General features: G+C 36.6%; 1 protein-coding gene across 4 annotated transcripts in view; it reads left to right on the top strand.

Moving 5' to 3' along the window:
* IPO11 (importin 11) overlaps positions 1 to 26409 on the top strand; it is a 94541-nt gene that overhangs the window by 5107 nt on the left and 63025 nt on the right. For 3 of the 4 annotated variants that reach the window (XM_030512729.1, XM_030512730.1, XM_030512732.1), the window contains 10 exons: positions 1463 to 1543; positions 1829 to 1984; positions 5217 to 5317; positions 11186 to 11258; positions 14642 to 14845; positions 21001 to 21133; positions 22057 to 22115; positions 22948 to 22996; positions 24695 to 24765; positions 26137 to 26329. In XM_030512729.1, the coding sequence (XP_030368589.1) occupies positions 1847 to 1984; positions 5217 to 5317; positions 11186 to 11258; positions 14642 to 14845; positions 21001 to 21133; positions 22057 to 22115; positions 22948 to 22996; positions 24695 to 24765; positions 26137 to 26329 (1021 nt within the window). In that variant the 5' untranslated portion in view covers positions 1463 to 1543; positions 1829 to 1846. Of the gene's footprint in view, positions 1 to 1462; positions 1547 to 1828; positions 1985 to 5216; positions 5318 to 11185; positions 11259 to 14641; positions 14846 to 21000; positions 21134 to 22056; positions 22116 to 22947; positions 22997 to 24694; positions 24766 to 26136; positions 26330 to 26409 lie in introns of all 4 variants that reach the window. The other variant, XM_030512731.1, reaches the window with a different exon arrangement.

Below are 26409 nucleotides of genomic sequence, written 5' to 3'. Positions count from 1 at the left end.
AGAACACTATTCAGCAAAAGGCCTTAAATTAGGTTCTCTCAAGTTGAAGAAGTTATTTACAATTTTGTTTACACACATGCTCTGCTAGCTTTTTAAATTCCAGAACTTCTCTCTTTTTGATTTTTATCTGATAATTGAATAGGTGCTTCAGAATTATACTGTATCAAGTCTTGTTTGACAGTATAAGAGTAATTTTTTTTTTAGCTCTCCCCTCCTTCTGCACTGACTTTAGTGTCTGCAATGTTGTTCCTCTCAAATGTTTTCACTTCTGCCTTCAGCTGCATTTGTGCAGGTTTTTTCTCCCCCTGCTTCTTAACTGTATTATCCCGGAGGTGCTACCACCATCACTGATGGGCTTGGCCTTGGCCAGCAGCAGGTTTGTCTTGGAGCCATCTGGTATTGGATCTGTTGGATGTAGGGGAAGCTTCTGGCAGCTTCTCACAGAAGCCACTCCTGTAGTCCTCCCTGAAAAAGAACCCTTGCCACACAAACCCAAACGTGAGAGATAAAAAGATGCCTCACTTGGAAGTATAGAGCAGATTGAGTTACTGGTTTTGTTCAGTTACTTCTGTAAAGAGATCTGATTTTGGTTTCATATGTTTGAAAGTATACTTTCTTTAACCTTAGGACTTAAATTTTTAGTTAGTTATTGTTGAGGATGATTGGAGACTTTAGAGATTGAGAATAGTTAGATTTTATTTTTCTATTTTTTTAAATTGTGCACGCCTATTACTGGTATAAAAGGTCTTCAATCTTATTTCTGTTTTTGTTGTTAAGGTGGTTTTCTCAAATAATCAAAGTTTTAAGCTTACGTCATAATAAAATTTCATTTCTCTAGCTTTTTTACTATCACTGTAACAATTTTACACCTCCCCCCCCCCCCCCCCCCCCCCCCGATTGGGAAAATAAGCTATTTTTTTTTTTATCATTAAATAAAAGCAAATTCTTAAGCCAGTTTGAAGAGAAAGTGTGTTTGCTTAGTTAGAAAACTTAGCTATAGAAATATTTAACATGTATCTATTATGAGAAATTTACATAGGTTGTAAACAGAAGTTTTATAGACAGAAAAACAGTTAATTGTCAGACTTCATAGTTGTTTTATGTAAGTTGCAGTGCTGTTTCTGTGGTCATTATAAATGTAATCTGAGTCATTTGGAGGCATTTTGTTTTGCCTTTACAGAGTACAATAATATGTTTATATTGGAAATTACACAGCTGGCGTTCTTAGTTCGGCTGATAAGCTATGCTAAATAGTGAAGGAATGCAAATATATTGAGGAAAATTCAGTTTTAATTAAGGTTGAAATTGTGAATCTATAATTTATCCTCTTTTAATCAATATAAAATGTCTAGATCGCTTTGATTGTAGAACTTAACTGTCTGAAATGGGTCATTTTCTTTTTTGGGGAAAAACTATTCAGAAAATAAAAAATGTTAATACTCTGCATTTTTGCTTTTTTCAGATAACCCCATGGTTTACTCTGCCTTCAGCTGAAGATATCGCTAGTTGAGGTTTTGCTCTTAGTTAGCTGTGCTTCACAGGAGAGGTAACTGGTTTAAACTCAAAATATTTCCATTAATTGCTCAAATCTAGTAAATGTTCTTGTAATGATAGAGTTAATTCTTGCTTTTTCTGCTGAGAGGTTTCTGAAAGCAAAATAATATAATCACTGTACGCTGACACTGCTTGTGAGTAGGTGCGATGCTATCTTACAGTGTAGTCTGATGAAAAATTAGCATGCAGTGTTTAGAGAAAATGAATGGAAAATATCTGTCTGTATTTGCTTTTTTAAAGTGGGTTTTGGTTTTTTTTTTTTTTTCTCCTTTTTAAATGTTCTCAGATTTTCATGGATCTCAATAGTGCTAGCACTATTGTTTTGCAAGTCTTAACCCAAGCTACTAGTCAAGATACAGCAGTGTTGAAGCCAGCTGAGGAACAACTGAAGCAGTGGGAGACACAGCCAGGTTTTTATTCAGTCCTGTTGGTAAGATACAGTGGAAAAGTACTATTAAGTAAACTCTTGAGTAATTTTTTTATGTGGCTGTCTATAATATTATTGAACCATAACCTCTGTCTGAGAGAAGCCTTGAGTCATTATGGTCCATCAGCTAGTACCCTTATGCTGGGCGGTGGTAGTCATTATTATCGAGTCTCAAAACAGGCTCTCTTGAGGCATTCAGGAGAAGGAGGAAATGCAACTTCTAGTGGCATGAGCAGGTGGGCTTTAATGCTAAACCTATTGTTGGCCTATTGCAAATTCTAGCTAGTAGAAGGCCAAGAGGACCGTTGTTAAAGTAATTACCTTTACTGCCCCGTGAGGCAGGGACACTTGAATATACCAAGTCATTAGCCACCTTTCTTTATTGTGAAGGATGGTGCATTATGACCATTTTCATAGAAGTTCCCCCATGCTTTTCATCACTACTGAAGCGTGATACCCAGCTGGGATTGCTTTTTTTCTTGTCAGTGGAGAGGGAGTCCCGAGGGAGATCAGTTGACCAGGCTGGTAGGAAATTTCTTGAAATGGGAAGAGTGAATACTTCTAAAGGTGCTACGACCCTTGATGAAACAGACTCATTGATATGGTGCATGGTGTTGAAGACACGGTCACAGATGAGAAACAGCTGTTTCAGAAAAGACACTTAGAAGTTAACAGTGTTGTAATTCTCACAATTCTTATGTGTATGTTTGTAATAGCCTTAAAAACATAGATAAACTGATTTTCCTACAAACATCTGTCAGTGCATATGATGAGTGATACAGAGTTGTGGGGGGACGCGTTCTGTTCTCTGTAGATCCTCCTTTTCATTTGTTTGGAAAGTTGAAGGCAACTCACAGGATTAACGGAGGGGTACAAGAAAATCTTGACTTTAGAGCTGTCAGAGTGTGTTTTACCTACTGCCTTTGCCATAGTGTTTCTGCAGTGATAAACAATCTTGATAGAAAACAGCAGAAATTGCCACTGACTGGGCATTCTTTGTTTTCTGGATGTTTGTTGTGACAGCTTACAGTTCAGGTTGTAAACAAGTTGAGCGCTCACAGGTATAACTGAAGTTGATGTTAGTTTTAAATATAGGGGCTAAAAATGCAGGGTTTAAAAAGATTGAATGTTAATTCTATTAATGTGGTTAAGTAGCCCTCTTTGGGGACATACCAGCCTTTCTTCAAGTGTGAAGTATAAACAGTAATCTTCCAAACTACATAGAAGTAGAGAATCTCTACTTCTTTGTTTAATTTAATTATGACAGGGGGACTGCCTGGGATAGTTGGCACCTTCTTGGGGAAGCAAAAGAAGTTGAGGGAAAGCAGGTGATTGTAAGTAGAGGTCTAGTGAGACAGTTAATCTCTGTGGGAATTGGGAAGTTGTATAATTTACTGTGAGATATATTTGCCTCTGGGATGATCAGGATAGAGAAAATTATAAGGAACCATGAAACATGCATCTTTGAACCTACAATTTTTAGTACTTGACGGAGTTACTGGCATAAGCTTCTGTGCTCTTTTGAAGGTGTTACATACTTCACTTTTGAAGAACAGAGCTTAAAAGTCAGACAGTGTTTGTTTTTGAAAAGAACACCAGTTCTTTTCAAAATACCTGTTGTATCAATTTGTGAAGTTTAGCTTCATTCCTGTTATTTCTATGACAGTGTTAATGTGTAATATGAAATACTTCATGGTTTAGGCAGTTCATATGTAGATATAGAGTGTATAAAGAGGTTTCCTTTGTTCCTGTGTAGGCATCTTGTCCTTTTTTTTGCATTTCTTATCCAGGCCCAGTCTAGTTTTAAGGTATTTTGATCTGGGGAAGCTTTCCCTATCATAAATATTTTAACAAAGGGGGGAATGGTAATTTGAAGACTCATTTCAGAACAAGGTAAGTTTTCTTTTTCCGTGTTTCATTTGTTTTGCAGTGCTTTCTTTTCATGGATGTGAGGCTAAAGTGGTGTTTGAAGTTTCCTCTTTGTATTGTAAAATGATTAAGTGCATTTGGAAAAGGTCAAATTTGTCAGACTATCCCTTTTCCTAAATGAGCTTTGGGAAAGGAAGATGTATTACAGATCCTTCTATTGTTGTGTGGTGTTTATCAGTGGATTGCAACCTTTGATGTTTTTCTAAAGGTCCCAAGTTATGGAGAAAGCTGTTAATATTACAGAAATAGAGTCTGAGAGAAGGTTAAGTTTTGAATTAATCATGAAAATGCTTGAGGGGCTCCCAGGTGTCTATAGTGCTGAGTTATTTGGTTTATTTATAGTTCTTCAGACTTGGCACCCAAAAGCAGGAGATGCTATTGACCTGTATGTCTGCATTTTTTGTGTCCCTTCTTAGTGGGCTTCTGAAAGCAATTGATACAAGTGGTGCACTTTTTTTACAGTGCACTGTATAGTAAAACCATTGATCTCATGTGTACTGGCTCCCTAAAGGAGGGAATAGTGTCTCACCCCCTCAAGAAGGATCCATCTGATGTAGTGGGTAACAGGAGGGCTGCTGTTCAAACTAGTACACCTGTATGAAGATTCAATACTTTACTTTCATTTTAGCTTTTCCTGGCTGCTAATTTTACAATGTTACTGTATAAAATAATCCCTCTGTGTTTGTCTGTATATACATATAGGTACATAAAAGTGTATATAGATACATATATATGTATGTGCATAGATATCTAGCTTTTTAGTAGTAGAAACTGATGTTCTTGAATAAGTATAGGCAAGTTTGAGTTGCTATCCTACCAGGTCACTCGTTTGCAGGCAACATGGGTAGTCAGGACAGTTCTTGGCACATTTCAAGATAATGAAGAAACCTCCTGAAAGCTGGATTCTGACTAAAATAAGTTATTCTGTTTGTGCAGTGCCACAAACTTCTGAAACCTGTGTCATTAAAGAGTGTTAACAACTGGCTGCTGCTAGTGATTATTACCTTTTTATTCTCTGCTTAGCCAGATGAGATTACAAATACGTTTGCCCTGTATGTTGGAGTTCCTAAATAAATCAGGTATTAAGGCCGGTAAACATTTTTTTTGTTTTTAATTTTTAAAAAGTAGTGTTTAACACAGTTTCACTTGTCTGTCAAATGCTGACTAATGTGTTTTGTTTATATACACCTGTACATACAGAGGTGTGTGTACTTATGCATATGCCAGTGCATGTGTTGATGTAGTTTCTGTCCTGTCTGTGGTATGTTTAGCAGTTTTTAACTTACTATATTTTTTTTTTAAACAGAATATCTTTACAAATCATTCCTTGGATGTGAATGTAAGATGGTTAGCTGTGCTGTACTTTAAAAATGGAATTGATCGCTATTGGAGACGGGTTGCACCACAGTAAGTTTTGATTTTCTTCCACTTAACAAAACCAAATTTGGAAGGTTACATTTGCCAAACTGGAAAACAGCAAATTCCTTGGGTGACAAAAGTTACTTAATTCATGGTCAAATTGATGAAATGTTTCAATACTAGGACTCACTAATGAACTATTTTGTCTTCATATTACTTCTAATAACTCTGTTAATGTGCTATTTTGAAATCTGAGTTAGAAGGTTATTTTTTTTGAAGTGATGTCATAAGTGTTACAACGTTAACACCTAGACTTTCTGATAGTGGCAATATGTGAAAGGAAGTCTCTTGGAGAGATTAGTAGGGAGCTATTTAATTTAAAATGATTCATAATTTATTTCAAATGTATACATGAGGCAGTAGCTGTTATGATAGCAAGTTCTGGTCTTTTTTTTTTTTTTTTTGTTCTGATAATGCATGAAAAAAAGTTCTTCAAAGATGCTTAAAATCTAACCAGTATTCTTGAGCACCACATTATTTGCTTAAGTTACGAATGGTGCTATTATACCTACAGAATTATATACTTCTCAGTGTTCCGTATGAAGTTTTTTATTTTTCCTTTAAAAAGTAGGTGTCATTTCAAAGAGTTTGAATTTTCCTTCACTGTTTTCAGGAGCTAGGAAGGACATAGAAATGTTCAGTCTGTCTCTTAAAGGCTAGTAGTATAAATAGGTGGGACATCGGTGTCAGGTCGTGTATGGTGTAAATTGGAATTCCAGGTCCAGTTTTTATAAATCAGGAATCTAAGCTAGTTCACGAAGTATGGCATTGTTTTCATTGTGTTCTTTGTTTCAGAGAATCTAATGTGTTTTGCCTTACATTGTAAGCTTTTCCAAAGATCTACCAAAAGGGGGGAAAGTGACGAAATTCTGCATCTGCAGGACATTTTAAATACTGTAGTACTCCATTATTATGTAAAGCACTAGACTTTTTGTATACAGAGATTAGTATATAATTGTGAAACATCTGCAAGTGTTTAGATTCTTTTTTATGCAAGAGGAAAATAGTCTTTTGCATGGAATATGGCATCTTTGGCATTTCTGGTAAAGTGATGAGGTAATGCTGCTTACATTACTGGTACTTAACAAGCGTTATTCAAAGCAATTAAAATATATTGTTCCAATTTGCTAATATTTTTAGATAGATATTAGTAGCCCTTCTGCTGAAAAAGACACGGTTCATTTCCTGCAGAAGTAATGACTATAATATTACTGTTTGAATAGAGGTAAAAATTGAGTAACAGTCTTTAAATCTACTTTTCCTGTTGCAAATGTAATGTGATTAAAAAAAATATAAATCATTGGCTATCATTAAAGATTCCATGGGGTAAATCTATATGAAATTTCTCTAGTTTTTCCCCCCTTGTCATTTTTCTGCAGCAAATTTAATATAATGAAAGTATAAAATAAATTTAAGGAATTATTGGCTTCTGTTAAAGATTCCATGGGGTAAATATGTATTAAATTTTCGCTTTGTCTAATTGTTTCACCATTTCTAATTTTCTTTCTATATTTCTCATATATGACATCTTGTCAGTATTTTGCACTCTCCCAGGTCACTTTTCTCATAGCAGAATATGTGAAGGGTAGTTTGAAAAATGCCGCTTTTAAGCTGTGATTTCTTAATCAATTTTGTGAACCAGTTATGTTTTGAATTAGAATTTTTGAAGGTTTCATTGAACAGAGTGCATTTTTGTTGCCCTTGCAAAATTCTTGCCTTTCATCTTGCCTCTCACATCAGCAGCTGTCCTGTGTCCATCCATTTAGTACCTCAGAGCTTGTTCTGATCTATCCAGCCTGTTTCACAGAGCACATCTTGGCCTGGGTGGTGACTCCTCTTGACAGAAAGGACTGATTTTTATATCCATGTCTTTCTTTGTGGGATGCTAACTTAGGCCTATCTGCTTTACTGAGCTGTTGATTTTCACAGAATCTAAGGAAAAAATCGTACCATTGACATTTCTGCTCTTTGGCAAATGTAGTTGGACTCTGACAGGTAGTTTAAAGAATCGTCAGAATTGGAGGAGTGTACTTGCAGACAGTTAATATGTTCATATAACCTATATGCTCAGATATTTGTCTTGAATATTCAAGAACTTTCCCAGTAAGTTGGGTGTCTCTTCAGCGCTAGTGTGCTGAAGTTATTTTCAGTTGAATCAAGCAGGACTAGCTTTACCCTTCTGCTGAGCACTCGTAGTTTCTCAGCTGCTATGACTAAAAAGCAGGAAAATTGATCACAAATTCTTTGGACAATACAGTAGTTGAGTGTTTCAATATGCTAAAATACTTAGAACACTGAATACAATTTTTTTATTTTTTTTTAAGAACAAGTGATCCTTCTGAAATGTTTTGTGCTTTGCACATGTTCGCTCATGCTGTCTGTCCTGTTCATGCTATTGATTATCTACCTGCCTTGGAATTAAAGCAGCATTTTTCAGTGAGAGTGGTTTCAGAGATGAGCCTATGAACTTTCTCCCTCCTGCTTCCTCAGGCTGCTTTCCAGATGGCTGTGGAGAAGAGCCTAGGCTTGTCATAGCCTCTTTTCAGGCACAGTTTGGCCTATTTTTTGAAACTTGTTGCTAGCCTCCTCAAACCGTGGTCTCACTTTATGATTTTGTATGTGGGTTTATTTTCTTCAGAAATGGCTTTTCTTGAATTTGAGTGTTAAGTGCTCCTCTTCTTCAATACGTTTTTGACTTTTACAGACAGTTACAGTTAAAAACTGTCTTTTGTGGACTTTGTTCTCCAATTTGATTACTGCATTGGAAATTAATACTACTTCCCAAATCCATGTTTTTATTTGTTTGAATGATAACTATAACTCTTCAGCTTCGGATTTCTGGTTTATGAAATACATTCTAAATACCTGAATGCATGTTTCCCCATGCCACAGAAAAAGATCATAGAATCATAGAATGGTCTGGGTCTGAAGGGGCCTTAAAAATCATCTAGTTCCACCCCACCCTGCCATGGGCAGGGACACCTTCCACAAGATCTTCCACAAGATCCTGTTGCTCAAAGCCCTATCCAACCTGACAAGATCAGAAATTCTGAAATTTCAAATTGTGAGACTGCAACATGATACGTAGGAGTTCATCTCTAGAAGAACTTGTTTTAATTTCTGGTTGGATGAAATTCAGTGCTGAAGGGAAATAACATCACAGAATTGTAGATTCTTTAGGCTGGAAGGGACCTCAAGGATCATTGGTCTGACCTTTCTTGGCAAATCATGACCCAAACAAGATGTCTCAGCACCCTGTCCAGCTGAATCTTAAAAATGTCCAACCAGGGAATCCATCACTTCCCTGGGAGATTATTCCGATGGCTGATGGTTCGCATTGTGAAAAATTTTCCTCTTGTATCCAACTGGAATCTCCCCAGGAACAACTCGTGCCCATTACCACTCATCTTTTCCATGTGACACCTTGTATAGAGGAAGTCTCCGTCTTCTTTGTGGCCACCCGTTCAGCACGGGGCTTGTTGAATGATACGCATTCCTCTTAACTTCTGGCCTGCTTATAACTTTTTTATGGAGCTGTGGGCCTTCTTTGCAGTGTGTTAGCGGAGGATATAGCCGCTGCTGCCTGCGGCCGTGCCTGTGACTCCAGCGCGGGGGGAGGATGGTGTATCCGCCGGTGTCCAGCAGATGTCGCTGTGGTACCGGGTACCGGGTGACTGCCCGCCTCGTTGGCTGTGCCCAGTGACACTTGCGTCTGCCTTCTTCTCTTAGGTTTTGTTTTGCTTTAATTTCACTGCTCCGTCCCAGCTTTGCTTAGCGTAAGATTCTGTGTTTGAGGCGCTCATCCTCATGAGTCTGTTTCTTTTCCTTCCGTTGTTTTTGTTTATAGTGGCAAAAAGCTGAATTACAGTGTTTTTGTCTATAGTAAGTAACAAATTCGATACTTACTGCTCATGGAATATGCATATGATATGATTAATATAATTATGAAAAAGTAATTAAGGCAAGGGGCCTCATGAGTTCACAAGCAAGGAAAATGAGACATAGTAACCCTTTTTTTTTTTTTTTTTCCTCTTCTGTACAAACCAGGTTTAGGTGCTTTCTGTTATTGCTGAGGCATTGTAGAAGCTACATTTAATTGAGATGAGATTTCTTAACCCTTTAATAGTTCTCCTGTTTTAGATACCACTTAAAGTATGCCTGTATGTGTCGAAATTATATATTGCATTTTGTATTAAAAAAAAAAAAAGGGAACCACAGAAATTTGTTTCCCTAAAATGTCATCTAGTAGCTTTGGATTAGTAATTGAAATAGTTCCCTTCAGAAAAAATTTTACTGTTGCAGAAATCTCTGTAAACTTTACCCAAAATGTTTTTAGGTATAATTTAATTTTGTGTAAAAATACTTAATTGCCTAAGGCTTAACAAAAAATCATTTAAATGTGGTTCCTGAGTGCTGCAAGTTACCTTTGAAATTAAGACTTAGCATGCAGTTCTTAGTCACCAGTGAAACAATAAATTGCCTTCCTTGTGTACTATACTTACTCTGGTAAGTCTTTGATTAAGGAAATAGTGAATACTGGTGTTATATACCGGGGGGGGGGGGGGGGGGGGGAGTGAAAACTAGGATATTGTTCCACATGTTTGAACTTAGGGTAAATGCTACCTCTATGTCTTACTATTTTGAGATGAATATTTATTATTTGTCTAGATTAGTGTAAAAGCTGTATTTTGGTGAGCTTTAGGCATAATTTTAAATTTCACTATATGAAACTAGTAGGTATGTGTCTGTACGTGAGGTCAGACAACAAGAAGTGGTTGAGCTGATGTGTTTAATCTTATTTCTAGCCACTAGACTTTATTGAGATGTGATGACGACATGCATGCTTCTAAATTGTTGTTGCAATGTTAGGTGAAACAGTTTCAGCTAAACAACCTTGTGTCATCATTTTAGTCTTTTTATGTACAAGAAACAGTTTTCTAAGTTTTATCAGTAAATGAAAATGGATTTTTATCTGATTGTATAGTCTATAAATACAAAAAAAGCAAAAACAACAGTTATGTTTTGTGTCTGGAACTTAAAAGAAAATTACTTGGGTCATATAAAGTCTGAAGTAGTTCAAGAGTAATATGATACTGTAATTTGTAATCTTAAACTGCTAGAAGTCCTTACAAGAAAGTGTAGAGCTTCAATGAAAATTAACCTTTATGGTTCAAGAATTTATCCCTCTTACTAGTTTTCCCTGCATTTTTGAAGATTATATAAACATATTTTTCACTCAAAGGTATGATCTCCAAATGATCTATATTTTTAAGTGTAGCTATATGGCTTGCTTATAGAAAACGATTTGTAGTAGAAAAGGATTATTGCTTTTGCAGAAAGAGCTATCATCTGATACTATAATTGCCTTATACTGGGCAACTTTTTGTCATTATTCATTAGTATATGTGGGCAAAGTCATGCTAAAGTCATCCATCCTCATGGTAAAAACTGTCTAACTGTGTGATAACAATCAGCTTGTAGTTCGTATAGTTTTCCCTTATTTTTGTAATATATCTGGGTACTTAACTCTGTGAACTTTCTCTTTTGCCATTTGTGTTTACAGAGGTCACATCAAAACTTGAGGTTAAAAGTGCTAATGAATATGTCTATTTACTTCTTTTTTTAAATATCTTTGAGATAGTGGAAAAACAAGTTGTGTTCTCTGGGCAGTTTATCAAACTATCAGTTTTGAGGAAATGGTATACAGAAGTAATCTTCATCCAGTCGAACACAGATGCACAAATGGAAATTATAATTTAATTTCTGTGTCTAGTAATAGAAAATAATTCTAAATCTGAATTAATAGTTGTTTTCTATTGGAAATGAAATAATAATCTAATAAATATATCCTGACAGTGCTCTTTCTGAAGAAGAAAAAACTACATTACGTGCTGGACTTATCGCCAACTTTAATGAGCCAGTGAATCAGGTTAGTGGTGAACGATTATTAATCTCCTAGCAAGTGCTTGCGTTGGTGTATAAATCGGTTTCTGTCTTCACAAAGTTTCAATTTGCATGTTGCCTTTTGGACAGGTCTTTATGTTGAAGTGAGATCTTTCTCCATAGATCATAATTCATGGAATTATTTGGGTTGGAAGCAACATGTTTTGTCTCTTTGGTTTGTTTTTTGGTTGCAGTGGCAGCTTATGTAGTCACTCATTGTTTATGCAGCCATTTGGTGAAGTGGTTCAGGGAATGGATGCAGCTCGAAAATAACCTCTGTTCCCCAAGTGATTTTTATTTTTTTTCAGCTGTATCTGTTTTCTGATCTGACTCCCAGTGTAGCCATATACGGAAGCGTGATGGTGGTGTAGCAGGAATGAGCTGCTGAAAATGCTGCTGCATAAACCCACCTTAGCAGTATTGCTGTCACATGTCTAATTACGGCAGTAATGAATTTAAATAGGCTTCAATAGGATAGTGTCTTGTCTTGTATAAAGTGACTAATTATAAGCCACTGTTTTGATTAGAATAAGGATTTATTGTTAAATTTATTATAGAGCTAATGTTAGGGACTCAGAATATGCATATGCTAGATGCATCAGTCTTCCTTCTGCTAGCTTATTCTTGCTCATGTAAATATGAGATTCTGCAAGGAAGTATTTGCTAATATTTTTAAGGTAGGTCTTAAAGTACTTTTTCAAGAAAATACAGAAATGAGTTGTATAAGGTAAAGCTTAAAAAGAAAAGCAAACAAATTCTGTTCTGCAGGCAGAACTGTTCTCAGGATTCCTCAATGGGATTAATGTTATTTGTAGGATTAGAGCAATGTATCAAAATTAGGGTAATAGAGTCTTTGTAGAAGACCTTTGTGCAATGACAATTTTGACTAGTATTTAAAGTTTTTATTTCAAATGCAATTTTAAACAATGCAGGTAGTCGTAGAAAATATCTTTAACTTTATAGTGCAGGCATATTATCAATGTAAAAAATATGACCAAATATTACTTGTTTCTTTATTTCAACCAAAAAAACCTACGAAGTATGTCATGTTGGACAATAAAGTTTGTGTCTATTATGCTCCTACTAGATAGTATAAAATTTGTCAAGTATTTGATTTTGAAGTGGTTGCATGATATTTATATTTCCGAAAACCTAATGTTTACTGAACTGAATGTAAAACAACTCAAACTTTCTATCAATTTTTCCATACCTCCATTAGTATTAGTTTGCTTTCTAAGACAGTAGTAGTTACTGTTATAGTAGTTTGTAGTTATAAATTGCACTGCTGATGTTCTGCAGTTCTGAGACTGTCGTTGCAGGCTGAGATTGGTACTTTAATTGACTTTTTAAAGACTAGCAGCTTTATGTGTGTGTCCTTACGATATTTTTGGGTTGTAGTGTTTTAAGATGTGGAGGATTTTGTTTTGTTTTTATGCTAGAAGCCTGCTTCTAAATGATTGCCCAAACAGTCATTGCTATATTGAAGTGTGTTTACAGACTTAATCTCCCCTTTTATCACCCTTGTTCCCCAATCTGTGTTGTAAAAATCTTGAGGTTTTCTTTCAGAGACACTTTTCTTTTAGTCCCCAGTCTGCTTGATATGCCTGAGTTTTGATATTCTGTGTTCCTGATATGTGCTCTGTTCCAGTCGCAGATGATTTATAACACAATTACTACCTGATTGTGCTTTCTGCATCAAGGTAGAAAAAATATGGTCTCTTTATGTATAAAAAGAAAAAAAAAGAATCAGAAAATAGAAGAATTAGATATAGAATTGAGATGCAATGATACAAGGTGACTTCGAGGGGAAGGGGAGAACTAAAACACAACATACCATATGTCGGGAGCATAATTTTCATCCTGTGAAGATATTTAACATACGGAAGGAACAGAGAAACATAATGGTCTTTGAAATGTATGACAGCAAGGTTGTGTGTGGGTTTTTTGTTGGTGGTCTGGTTTTTTTTTTCCCCCTGTTTTGGTTTTTTTTTTTTTTTTTTTTTTTTTTTTAAAATTAACTTAAAAAGGCAGTTCTCAAGGCAAAAGTACTCTTGGTATCCCTGGAGAGGTTGCTTCTTGTATCACATGTGGAGAAGAGTTTATCTGCTTCCTCCTTCCGGTTGACATCACTTGATCAAAAAATAAGTAAGACTCACAGCTCTTCCTGGTAAATGTTGACATAAGTTTTCTGAATTAGTTCTTCTCCCTAAGCAAGTGGGTAGGAATTAATATTGTAGGAAGTTTTGTGGGGTGGTCAGACTTCAGATTAAACTGCTAAGGAAGCAGTGAAGGACGGCATGGCTAATTCTGTCTTGTGCCTGTAAGTTGCTTAGATTCCTTTTGGTAGCGTAAGGAGTGACTTCTCTAGGTTGGAAGTGTGGTGGTAGTTGTTAAGGGTATGTTGAAGGTGAGACCGTCTGCTTCATTATTCCAATCAAGGACCTTTTAAAGACGAATGGGATAAGAACAGGAAAACAAGAATGTGAAGGTTTTGCATATTTGAGGTGGGCTTGTGAGGGACTACGCAAAATCTGTTAAGGAATGTTTAGGGGAAGGGAGTTGTGGAGCAGCAAATTGGGGAATAGACAGAAAGAGGGTATAAAAAAGGCCAGTCATGTAAACCCACAGCTTGTCAGTATCCATGTCTGAACAAACCCTGCACCTAATCACCACCATCTGTCCTGTCTTCTGATTGACTCCCTTAACTATTTTTCTGTGTAATCGCACTCTTTTCACTGTGTGTGCATGCTGCAACAGCCAGGTGCTGGCAAAACTGGCGTGAGTGGAATTTGGTGCTAGCAGCCAAAGTTGAATGGTGGGTGTAGTGCCTGTGGCCCATGGTGTGAGGATATGGAACAAGTGAGAGTCTCAGCTTCAGCTAGTGGGGCGGAACTGTGCCTTACAGGCACATGTGCCAGCAGGGAGGGAGTGTCTCTGTCTAAAAGCTAGAACTCAGGTATACAGAAGTAAGTGTAATATGTATTCAGCAGTCTGTGTTTGTTTGTAGAAAGTGGTAGAAAAGATCACCAAGTAGAATTGGTTCCCAAATGTCTATTTCTTCATTTATGTGATTTCTAGAAGAAATATTTAGTACTCTTTATGTAAAATTTAAACATCATGGCCAGATAAGCATTTTGTGTAAACATTTACTATAAATGTAAAATAGAAGACTGACTTTTTTGTTCTCTGCATTTATTTGCATTCAGCAAAACTAAAAATAGTTTGAGGGGAAAAAACCCACACAAATCTAGCAATCCGTACTATTATTTCTTTATTTAGATTAGGTTGTTAATTTCTGCTGAAGAATTTCATTTCTTAACTGATCTTTGCCTTTGTGGTGTCTGTGTTCTGTTTTGTTTTTTTTTGCAGATAGCAACTCAGATCTCTGTACTCATTGCTAAAGTTGCCAGGGTGGACTGTCCAAGGCAATGGCCAGAACTTATACCCACTCTTCTAGAATCTGTGAAGGTCCAGGATGATCTTCAACAACACAGAGCACTGCTTACCTTTTATCATGTTACGAAGACCCTGGCATCCAAACGGCTGGCTGCAGATAGAAAGCTTTTCTATGATGTAAGTAATGTGATGCATGATTGTAGAGTATGCAGTCCATTTATTGTACATGCTTGCCACTTCTTGTGGTTAGCTGGAAGTGCATTAATGGCACGTATGTTGACTTTAATGTCTGTCTTTGAAGTGCTCTTACTTTGGTGGGTGTATGTAAAATATGAAATAACTGGAAGTCAGTTTCTAGGTGAAATCTTTTTGAGATCTTTATTAATTTTGCATGTAGCTTAAATGTTGTTATAATAACTTATGTTAAGCAGATATGTTCATCTGCAGAACAGTATCTACATATCAACCTTATGTCACCATGCTGTACAGCAGATCTGATTATATATAAATTTGCAGTGGTTTTGGAAGTGTGCTCTGGACTCAAAATTCAATATAATCTTGTTTTATAATATTTTAGAAATGCTGTTTTTAAGGCTTCCATACAATATTATTTTTGGCTATTTTTATCAGTGGGAATGTGTTCGGGGTTGTTCCAGATTAACTTCTTTCTCCAGGTTAATTAAAAGGCAATATGTGAATACAAATGGAAAATTTTGTCTCATGCAGCTTACATTCTCCATTGCAAGAAACCACTGATGAGAACACAGAATTACCTATGGCTGTAGGTTGTTGCATCTCCGATCCCATTTGGAGTTAGGCAATGATGTAGTACTGAATTTAGGGAGTTAAGCATCTTGTCCAAACACATTACACTTGAATTTTCAAAATTTTATTTTATTCCTCCATTTTAAAGAAAAGAATATAGGACAGATAATGAAGATTATTTCTGAAGGTTTACCTGTTTATCTATGAAGAAAGATTCCTGGTTGTGTAATCATTAAAGTGAAATTTTAATCAGGAGTCTGAGGCACGGAAGGCTAACTCCTGTAATAGGACAGGACTGAAACGATGATACATTGCTATGAGATGCGTGTGTAGAGGAAGTGTTTTTTCTCTCTGCCATATATAGGTACAGATGAATATAACCTCTGTATAGGAAATACTTGTTTATATTTTGAAATTTATTAGGCCATTATACATGATCTCGATAATTGAACAATACAGGTTTTGGTATATTCACAGATATTAATTCCAAAGCAATAAAGCGTGAGCAAGAGAATGACTTCTTTTCTACAGCTCTCCTAAATCAAGATGCTGCTTACACAGCCTGGTTATGCAGTTAATGCTCAAGGAGATAGGAACCAAATCAAAACCGAATCCCAGAGCCCCACATTCATAAAATAGCCAAATCCATACCATCCCAATAGAGGGACAGAAAGGAATTTATAGGTCATGAGGTCCAGTATTTGGTTTTAAAGTTGTCATGTCCAACAGTACTTTTGCTTTATTTCCACCATCTTATCAGGTTCAAAAAGAGTTACATTTAGTCATTTTTGTGTTTCCAAGAAACTCATTAAGTTTGTGTGATTCTTCTTCCTTGTAGAATGCCATTTTTCCAGCATGGTATTCTCTTTGTGTATTCTTTCATTTGTAGAGTGAGAAGACCTGAGAAGAAAAGCTTTCTAACTTTTTTTTTGGTTTTTCTTTTTTTCTTTAAGATTTGTGAGGCAGTGTCATTAAATTTCATTTTAATGAGTGTGCTTTTCAAGCAGGCTTTTTATGCTTAGATGTTGTTTTTCACTTGTAGATATGTTCAGGATCCAAAGTTCCTCAATCATCCGATTTGATGTGAATGAAACTTTTTTGAGTGCATCCAGTTTCACTCTGTTGGGAACCTGTGCATGTTCACAGGTTATTTTTAACTTTAGATAGGAAAAGGCAGTTTTCTGAGCACCTGGCACTATAGTGTTCATATTTAAGGATTTTTTTGGGTTTTTTTTTTTTTTTTTTTTTTCACTAATGGCAAAGTTGGACAACTCTGAAATCTACTTCTTCTGTCTCCTGGTGCTTCTGGTAAAGGGAATTCGCATTTATATTTACAAATACCATTGGGTGGTATTTGACTTCTCTTGGAGTTAAAAAAAAAATCTTATGGCACAGAGCCATTTGAAGCTGAAAGTTCTAAAAGCTTATGTAATATATTGCAAACTTTCTTGATACTTTTAGATAAGTAATTTCAGTTTCATAATTATTTTTTTTTTAGTAAAGCTTTGGAAATACTTGATAAATTTTTCATGTAATATGGTACTTGAAGGTTACAAGGTCATGCTTACAGATCCCTTACTGAGCTCTGTTACCTGAGGTTTAAAAAGAAAAATGTTAGCTGACATACAGATTGTGATACACTAACTTGTAAATGCAGCTCATTTATAGCTTCATCTTTCCAGTGAATAGTACAGTTATGATAACTACAGTAGCTATCTTCAAGGTAGAATTGGGTGCTCTAGTACAATTAAAAAAAATGTAACATCTGGTTATATACCATCAGTAATATGCTTTTAAACATCTATTTTCCTTTGAGCCTGTTTTTCTGGACTTGAATTAAATGGGGATTGTGGCTCTTCAAAGGAAAACCAGTGAGTTTTATTTTTCTACCTTAATAAAAATGTACTACTACTCTTAGGAAGAAATTGTGTGTGTGTTAAAACCTCTAGGACTTGATTATTTTTAATTTTTTTTTTTTTATAATAGGACAGAGCTGTATAGCACATGTTGGAGAAGTGGTATCATGAATTTACTTCAAATCATTGAAAATATTGGTTAGAGGGGTTTTTTCCCATAATGAATTGGGCATTAAGCTTTTGAGTCTTCCTGTTGATTTTTAGCCCTGCTTTTGAAAGAATGCTGTTATATTTTCACAGTTTACTTTTTTTGTGTGTGTGTGTCTAAGCTGTGGAGTTCTGCACAACTTCTATCGTAAACCGGAAGCACTTTTCTCTACAGTCTTACTATAAAGGACAGGAAGGTTTTTGGTACCTTCTCTGCTACTGGATACACACTTATCCAGTTTAGTCTCTCTGTTGAACTTCAGTGAGGGTTTTTATGATTGTTCTGATTTCTTTGCTGCTTGGGAGATTACTGAATCTTCGGAATGTGGTCATAAGAAAGAATCTTGAATGAGAATGCTCATGATCTTAGCAGACTATGTAATCCAGCATTGAACAGGTCTGTCATCTTTGCTTTTACTGTTACTGTTCATCATGAACAGTTTTCATTTATGCGATGCATTTCCACAAAGTGGATGTCACGCAGGAATGCCAGGAGACCTGTGTGGATGAACAAGGAGCTTCTGAACAAAGTCCAGCATAAAAAGAAGGTCTACAGAGGGTGAAAGCAAGGATGGGTAGCCTGGGAGGGTACAAAGAACTTGTCCAAGCAGCCACAGATCACATTAGTAAAGCTAAAGCCCTGGTAGAACTTAATCTGGGCAAGGACACTAAGGGCAAAAAGAAAAACTTCTATAGGTATAGTAGGGGTAAAAGGAAGATGAGGGAAAATGTGGGCCCTCTCTGGAAGGAAATGGGAGACCTGATCACCCAAGATAGGGAGAAGGCCGAGGTACTCAATGACTTTTATGCCTTGGTCTTCAGCGGCAAGAGCTCCAGTCACACTGCCCAAGTTGCAGAAGGCAAGGGCAGGGACTGGGAGACTGAAGAACTGCCTGCTGTAGGAGAAGATCATGTTTGAGACCATCTAAGGAACCTGATGGTGCACAAGTCCATGGAGTCTGAGGAGATGCATCTGCGGGTCCTGAGGGAACCGACGGATGTATTTGCCAAGCAATTACCCATCATATTTGAGAAATCTTGGCAGTCAGGGAAAGTTCCTGCTGACTGTAAAAGGGGAAATATAACCCCCGTTTTTAAAAAGGGAAAAAAAGAAGACTTGGGGAACTACAGGCCAGTCAGTCTCACCCCAGTGTCTGGCAAATGATGGAGCAGATCCTCCTGGAAACTATGTGAAGGCACATGGATAATAAAGGGGTGATTGGTGACAGACAACATGGCTTCGCTAAGGGAAAATCATGCCTAATAAATTTGGTGGCCTTCTATTATGGGGCAGTGATGACGGTGGATAAGGGAAGAGTGACTGATGTCATCTACCTGGGCTTGTGCAGGGTATTTGACACTGTCCTGCATGACACACTTGTCTCTAAGCTGGAGAGATGTGATTTGACGGATGGACCATGTGGTGGATAAGGAATTGCCTGAATGGTTGCACTCTAGATGCTGTGGTCAAGAGTTCAATGTCTAACTGAAGACAGGTAACGAGTGATGTTCCTCAGGAATCGGTGTTGGGACCGATCCTGTTCAACATCTTTGTTGGCGACATGGACAGTGGGATTTAGTGCGCCCTCAGCAAGTTTGCCAACGACACCAAGCTGTGTGGTTTGGTTGATACGCTGGAGGGAAAGGATGCCATCCAGAGGGACCTTGGCAGGCTCAAGAGGTGAGCCAGTGCCAACTTCATGAAGTTCAACAAGGCCAAGGGCAAGGTCCTGCACTGGGTCAGGGTAATCCCAGGCACAGCTACAGGCTGGCCAGAGAAAGGATTGAGAAGACTGAGAACAGCCCTGTGGAAAAGGACTTGGTGTTGATTGCTGAGAAGCTCAACATGACCCAGCAGTGTGTGCCTGCAGCCCAGAAAGCCAACCGTGTGCTGGGCTGCATCAAAATGAATGTGGCCAGCAGGTCGAGGGAGGGTATTCTCCCCTTCTACTTAACTCTTTTGAGACCCCATCTGCAGCACTGCATTCAGCTGTGGGGCCCACAACACAAGAGGGGCATGGACTTGTTGGAGAGTCCGGAGGAGGCCACAGAGATGCTCAGAGGGCTGGAGCACCTCTCCTATGAAGGCAGGCTGAGAGAGGTGGGGTTGTTCAGCCTGGAGAAGAGAAGGCTCCAGGGAGACCTTAGAGCAGCTGCTGGTCCCTAAAGGGGGCCTAAAAGAAATCTGGAGAGGGACTTTTTACAAAGGAATGTAGGGACAGGAGAAATGGAATGGCTTTAAGCTGACAGGGGTAGGTTTAGATTAGATATTAGGAAAAGATTCTTCACCATGAAGGCAGTGAAATACTGGAAGAGGTTGCCCAGAGAAGTTTGGATGCCCCCCATTTGTTAATAAAGCAATTATTGTTTTAAATTTTCTTAGTACTAAAGTACACTGATTAACAAACAAATGATTTATCAAGAGTATATTCTCTTATTAGGACTATTATTGCTGCTTTGAATTGTCTATTTGTTGTTTGTTGTGGGGTTTTTTTTGTGCTGTTGTGAGATTCTTCTTGTTAACTGTAAGTTGTTACTGCTTACTATTACGATTATTCTGTTTAAAAGAGACATCCCCAATACCGAAAGTCAACACCCAAAACGCATATAGGTTGAAACTATTGATAATTATTCAGTGATGTGTTTTTACAACTCCATGAACACATCATTAAATAATTATCAAGAGTTTCTACTCTCTCACCTTTACGCAAAGGAACCAAATAAACAGGTCATGTGCTTTTGATTCCATTGATGTAACATGTAGCAGACTATGTGCAGTTTCTTCCTTAACTACAAAGCTGTCAAGTGCTACTATAACTGAATGAGAAATTCTTTACCTTCTGTTTATACTTCAGATATCTTTATCAGGTAAGCACTGTTTGGAAACTGTAATGTGAATCAAGTTTAAGATTTGTTCACTGCTTGCTGATTAGAAACTACTTGTCATTCTGTACAAGTAGAAACTACTTGTCATTTTAAATACTTTGAGGCAAAAAGTCAGGGTTTGGAGCTATCAACAAAATAAAGTTAGTTCCAGTGTAGGCATTGTTTGATATTATGTTTAGTAGAGATAGGCATGTAACTGCTAACTGTGTCCCAGACTAAGTTGATTCAGATATCAACTATGCTGTAAGACACACAGTTTCAAGTCTCATGGGAGAGGACGTGGTGAGGAAACCTCATACAATATTGTAGACCTGTGGCTGTATTTAATGAAAGTGAGATAAGAAAGGAGGCCTAGATAGTTGTCATTAAGGTGCTAGAGTCATAGACCAAGTAGTCAGAGAAGCAGGTGAGTCTGTGTTCAAATTAAGACAAGATATTTTTCTCCAAAATGTCTTTGGATCAGTAGAAAAGAAGCAAGTGAAGCACTGTGGCCATGATATACAAGAAGATGGATTAAATAATTTAACAATCAAACTGGCCTTTAAAATGTAGGAATCTACTATGCTATAGCCATATTCAGAAAATCAAATATATTGTTGGTTTTTCTTCCTTTTGCAGCTTACATCAGGCATTTATAGTTTTGCGTGTTCCTTGTGGAATCATCATACAGATACATTCCTCCAGCAAATTTGTACAGGGGATGAAGCTGGAGCCACAAATTCTCTAGAAAGAACCTTGTTGTCATTGAAAGGTAATAATATAGAATCGTATTAAATATAAGGATCAAATAAGTTTCTTGACAGTGAATGAGTAGGATTTCTTTGGTAAAGAATTTATATTCTCTAACAAAGCCATGCCCTTTGGGAAAAGTACGTAGACATTATTTTACGTGTACCTTTAGCAAGGCCAGAAGGATTGTTCACATGGAAGGGGGAGAAGGTAATCCTGTTTCTCAGTATGTACCATTCTGATATGCATGTTGTGAGAAGTCTGGGAGGTGAGAAAGTGAAAGGCATAACAGGATGCTTTATGTGTGCTGTAATTTAGGCTTGTTGTCTATCCTTAGGCACTTAAGAAGCTTTGCAATGAATTTTGTTAAGTTCACCTTGTATTCAGTGAAGAGGTATTCTTAGCAGTGAGTTTAGATTTAGGTTGATGCTCAAGTACTTATCAGTGAGGTGAATACATATCCTTACCATACATTGCTGCTTTGAAAAATTGAGATGTTTGTGTGCAGTGCTTGCAGTGTAGGTGATGCCTTTACTGAATTGTTTCAGAAGGTGCAGCATGTGGCTTTTCTGGGTTACTGGCAAGAGTAAACCTGAGAAAATTCATATGACGGCTTATAGACCCTACCTGACTATACTTGCCTCTTTTTCTGCTGGAGGCCGTTTCAGAGGTTGAATTCCTACAGCTTTTGCGTAATTCTACTTGAGTCAGTAATTCTTGGAGTCCTCTTATTTTACACATAATATATTGAATATTAAAGTAATTTCAGGAAGATTAGATTCATGTTAGGTGTGGTTGAGGCCCAAAGGCCCAAAAAGAAATGTATTTTTTAATACAGAGAATTGGAAGAAAGGCACAGCAACTGTAATTGTAGTCATGTTCTGAAATCTGTTGGAACAAGGGCTGAGAAATATTTATACAAGTAATTTTTTTTTTTTTCCTTAGTGCTTCGTAAACTGACTGTCCATGGGTTTGTAGAACCTCACTGGAATGCAGAGGTGATGGTAAGTGACATATATCTCTTTCTAATTCTAGATTAGAAATCCTTTGTGATGATTTTGGATGTTGTTATTTTTAAGAATCATTGAAATGCACACATTTGTGTTCCGTAAAGGAAGATCAAGCAGCACGCTCTCAAAAGTTGTCCTCCCATCGCTTAAGAACTGTTAGATCCTAAATACTGTGACGCCAATGGCGTGATGTTTAAAAAAGAAAGTGTACCCTTTCCAATTTACACGTCACATGATAGTGACACCGTGTTGCCTACTGAAAGATATCTTATATGTATTCTCCCCCATAATTTGAAGAGGATGCTTTCATGTAATGATGAATGTAATGGCATATTTGTCCTATCAAATTCTATTGACACAGTATTTGTGATTGAGATGAAAGCCTGTGGTATGTAGACTGTACTGGGGGGAAGGGGAGAAACAAGGAAGAAACCCAAGCACCTGTCTTAACTCCAAACACGGCCTACTTTGCTGGAAGACTTGGGTGCCTATGACCTAAACCAGGAAGTTGAAAACAAGATATAACTGGATAAGCAGATTGTAAAGCATATATTAACCTCTACTTCCCCCTATTGGAGAGCTTTGGAGATTGTCTCATACTAATAACTTTGGTTTGGTTCATATATACGGTCTGCTAACTAGCTAATTATTTGTTTCATGAGGAAATTGTTTGTCCCAGATAATCAATTATTTAGTTAAAAATGATCAGGTGATGTCTGAGGTAGTAACACATCTGAACTGACTTCAGTTTGACTCAACTTTCTTTTCGTAATACAGTGCAAATGAAGCTTCATTTTTAAAAGACACATACTTCTATATTTTACAGGCCTTTCTACATGCAGTATTTGAACGGCTAAAACAATTTCTGGAGTGTAGTAAGTGCCTGGATATTCTTCCTTCTATTGGTTGTTAAATATTAGGAGCTGGTTGAAAACATAATATGGTTTATTACATCATCAGTAATAATTTAGGTGGAAGGTATTTTTTATATGTGCAAAGCTATTACTTTAAATGCTGCTAGAACTGTCAGACTTAAGTAAAACATGTCCTTTTATAGCAACAGACTAAAATCTCACCAAAGTTATACTTGGTGTGATACCGCCAATCAAAAAAAAAAAAAGTAGATGCTACTAAAAAGCAGGTAATTTTGAGGTTTTTTTTCTTACGGAGAGTTTTACGTTTTCTTTTTTCCTGGAGTTTGCCATATATTTTAGTACGTCAAATGGGAAATAAAGACCACATTCCTCTGTATGTAATTTATAACTGCAAGAGTAGTAGTCTGAGACAAGCAAGCATACGTTAACACAGTCAACACAAATATAAGCATAGTTAGCGAGTGTTAGTGCTTTTTCAGGGGAGTTAGCTGGAGCAGGCAAAAAGGAGATGTTTGGCAGTGTTGCATCTGAACTCACTCCTGTTTGCTTGCTTGTTTAGTTGTAGTAGACCTGGTGTGAGCTATTTGTTCATTTGAAGCCTGTCAAGTCATTCTTTTAGGCTTCAACAACACTTTTCCTGAGAATAGATGTCTAAACTGAGTAGGTTTGTTTTTTTTTTTTTTAATATGTATAAATGAAGGTACTTGTCTCAGGAGCCTCTATTTAGCTGAGAGGGGCTGATCTGAGCTCCGAGCCTCATTTCTGAAAAAGATGAAGAGTGCTACCGTGTTCAGTGCCAGAGTAAAATACCTTTTTTAATCTTCGAAACTGTGGGCTTCCTTGCATGCATGTGTTTGCCTCTCTACTACATTATAGTCACACTCTTTCCGGCCCTTCCATTTTTGGCAAGATAGTTGCCTAGCCTTAATGGACTGAATTGGAAGCCATCCCGTCTGAAGCTTGGTGGTTATCTTAGTCCCACAGAACATGAGGACTGTAGGGTTTGAATGTCCAAAGATAAGAACTGAGCTGAGCCTCCCCACTTCCACTTTTCTAATCAATATGTTGTTTTACAAAAGCAGGCATGACTACCTTACAAGACTAGTGTGCACATGAATTAAATCATGGGGTTTTCCTGTATGTATTCATTATTGCTCTTTTTTTCTTTTTTTACAAAAGCTTTATCCGTGTGTGTTTTTTGGTTTTTTTTTTTTTTTTTTTTTTTTGTAAATTCAGAATGTTTTCCAGTACCTATAATCAATTATTTTTTTTTAAGGTGGAGTTTTTAGAAAAGCACATGGTATTATGTAATAAGGATATACCATAGTTTTAATAAAGGGAAATTTTTATCTTGTCAATGTTTTTTGACTTCTTGTCGATGATAACATTTGCTTGCATTATTTTATTTGGTTTTTTATCATTGAGTTGTCTGTAATGATGTCCCAATTGTTTTATTGTGATCAGTAACAGTGAATTTCAATACAGCTGAGATAAGTGGTTAAAGACTTTTTTTTCCCCCCAGTACTCATTACCTTGAATTTGACTTTGAATTTATTCTGCTGTAGAACTTTTTTCTGGTTACTGTAATCCCTGAACTGCAAAGAAAGAAGTTTTCCTCCAGTGTTAATTTTATAAAGCTTAGCTATCCAGAAAGAAAAGTCTGAAAAAATTACAGTTGTTAAATATCTGATTTACCAGGTAAAAGTATAAGAGCAGAAAACGTATGCCGAGATCGTGTAGAAAAGACTATAATTTTGTTCACTAAAGTGGTAAGTAAATTTTTCATTCAGTTACTGAATAGTTTACCATTCTGGAGGAGCAGTCTCCATTCAGATATGTATATGTCTTAAAGCAGATAGGTTTCAAATCTTTTAAAGAAATGGAAGGTACTGCAATTTAAAACTTCATTGTTACGAAATGTATTTTTGAGTTGTTTGTTTGTTTTTTTAAAAAAAAGGGTGTCTATTTATGTTGACAGAAGTTGGTGTGAAGAATACATTTCCTTAGCTCAAACAAAATTAAATGAATTCCATAAGTAAATTATTTAGCTAGGATTTTGCTCAAAAAAGAATTTTGGAAGTTCTGCTTAAACATTGCTATCAGCATTAATGAATAGAGAGAAACTTTTCATCCTATTTATAAGCAGTTAGATTACTATTTCTAAGACTCTATAAGTTTTACTAGGTAACTGGCCACTTTTAGTTTATTGAAAGAAAATTAACAAAAAAGCTCTCCTACTCTCTGTGACAGTTGTATTATCTAGTGCATTTGGCGTTGTTGGCTAATTCCCTGCAACCATTAAATTTCATATATTATCAGAAGGTAATTTTAGCATTGTTACTTGCTCTGTTTTTAAAAGATATGAAATGTACAGAATTCCCATTGTTTTCAGATTCTATTTTGGGGCCATGGATGTTATTTAAATATTCAGCCTAATTATATGATGTGGGAGGCACCTGACTGCTTTACCACTATTGAGCTCTGATCCGACATTTTTGGTCTTCATCATAATACTTCTTACTTTGAACTAATAGGCAAAGTGTGTGAGGCATATGCATCTTTTTTGATAGACCTGAAAATGTGCTTTAATAGATAATTTACTACGTGTAGAAATTCAGATGCAAGAATTTAGTTGTAGACATTTTTGCAAAATAGAGGTGATAAAGGGAATTGACTGATATATTCTAGATCTCTCATTGGAGAAGCTGAGCTGAAGAAGCAAGCGCTAGTATTGCAGCTGAGGGGGGAGAAAAAGGAATAAGAAGTCAGTTCCCTTGTGCCTCTTCTACTTAACAGTAATTCACATAGGGTTGAACTATCTACTAAAATATCCAGGGTTTTAAGTGTGGTCGATATGTTTTATGTGCTGTGTTGCTAGCAAGCTGGTCTAGTTGAAAATAGGTATTGTTCCTTAAAAAAGGTAATTTTGAAAATGAATCAAGGATTTCAGGGCAAACTAATGCTTCATTAACCATTGATCTTCCTAATACCTTCCTAATTTCCTGTCTGTGTTTAGTTTTCTTTTCCAGATTTTTATGTAAATTGGCACTTGCTTTTGATAGCTAGTTTATGAAAGCATTTGAGACTTGCACAAAAAGTGATTGATTTCTTTCTTGCTTCTCTACTTCCTTAATTTTTAGCTTTTGGACTTCCTGGATCAACATCCTTTTTCATTCACCTCTTTGATTCAGAGGTCACTGGAGTTTGCTGTAAGCTATGTTTTCACGGAGGCTGGTGAAGGAATTGTATTTGAGCAGTTTATTGTACAATGCATGAATCTCATAAAGATGATCGTAAAAAATTACGCATACAAGCCATCCAAAAATATTGAAGGTACTGCGGCTATTTACTGAAAAAACTTTTTGTATCTTGATAAACATTGTTAGTTGCTCCCAGCTGTAAACTTCTTTTAA

Source organism: Strigops habroptila, chromosome Z, assembly GCF_004027225.2.
Source record: "Strigops habroptila isolate Jane chromosome Z, bStrHab1.2.pri, whole genome shotgun sequence".
Lineage (NCBI taxonomy): Eukaryota > Metazoa > Chordata > Aves > Psittaciformes > Psittacidae > Strigops > Strigops habroptila.
This window is presented reverse-complemented; position numbering and strand designations above follow the sequence as displayed.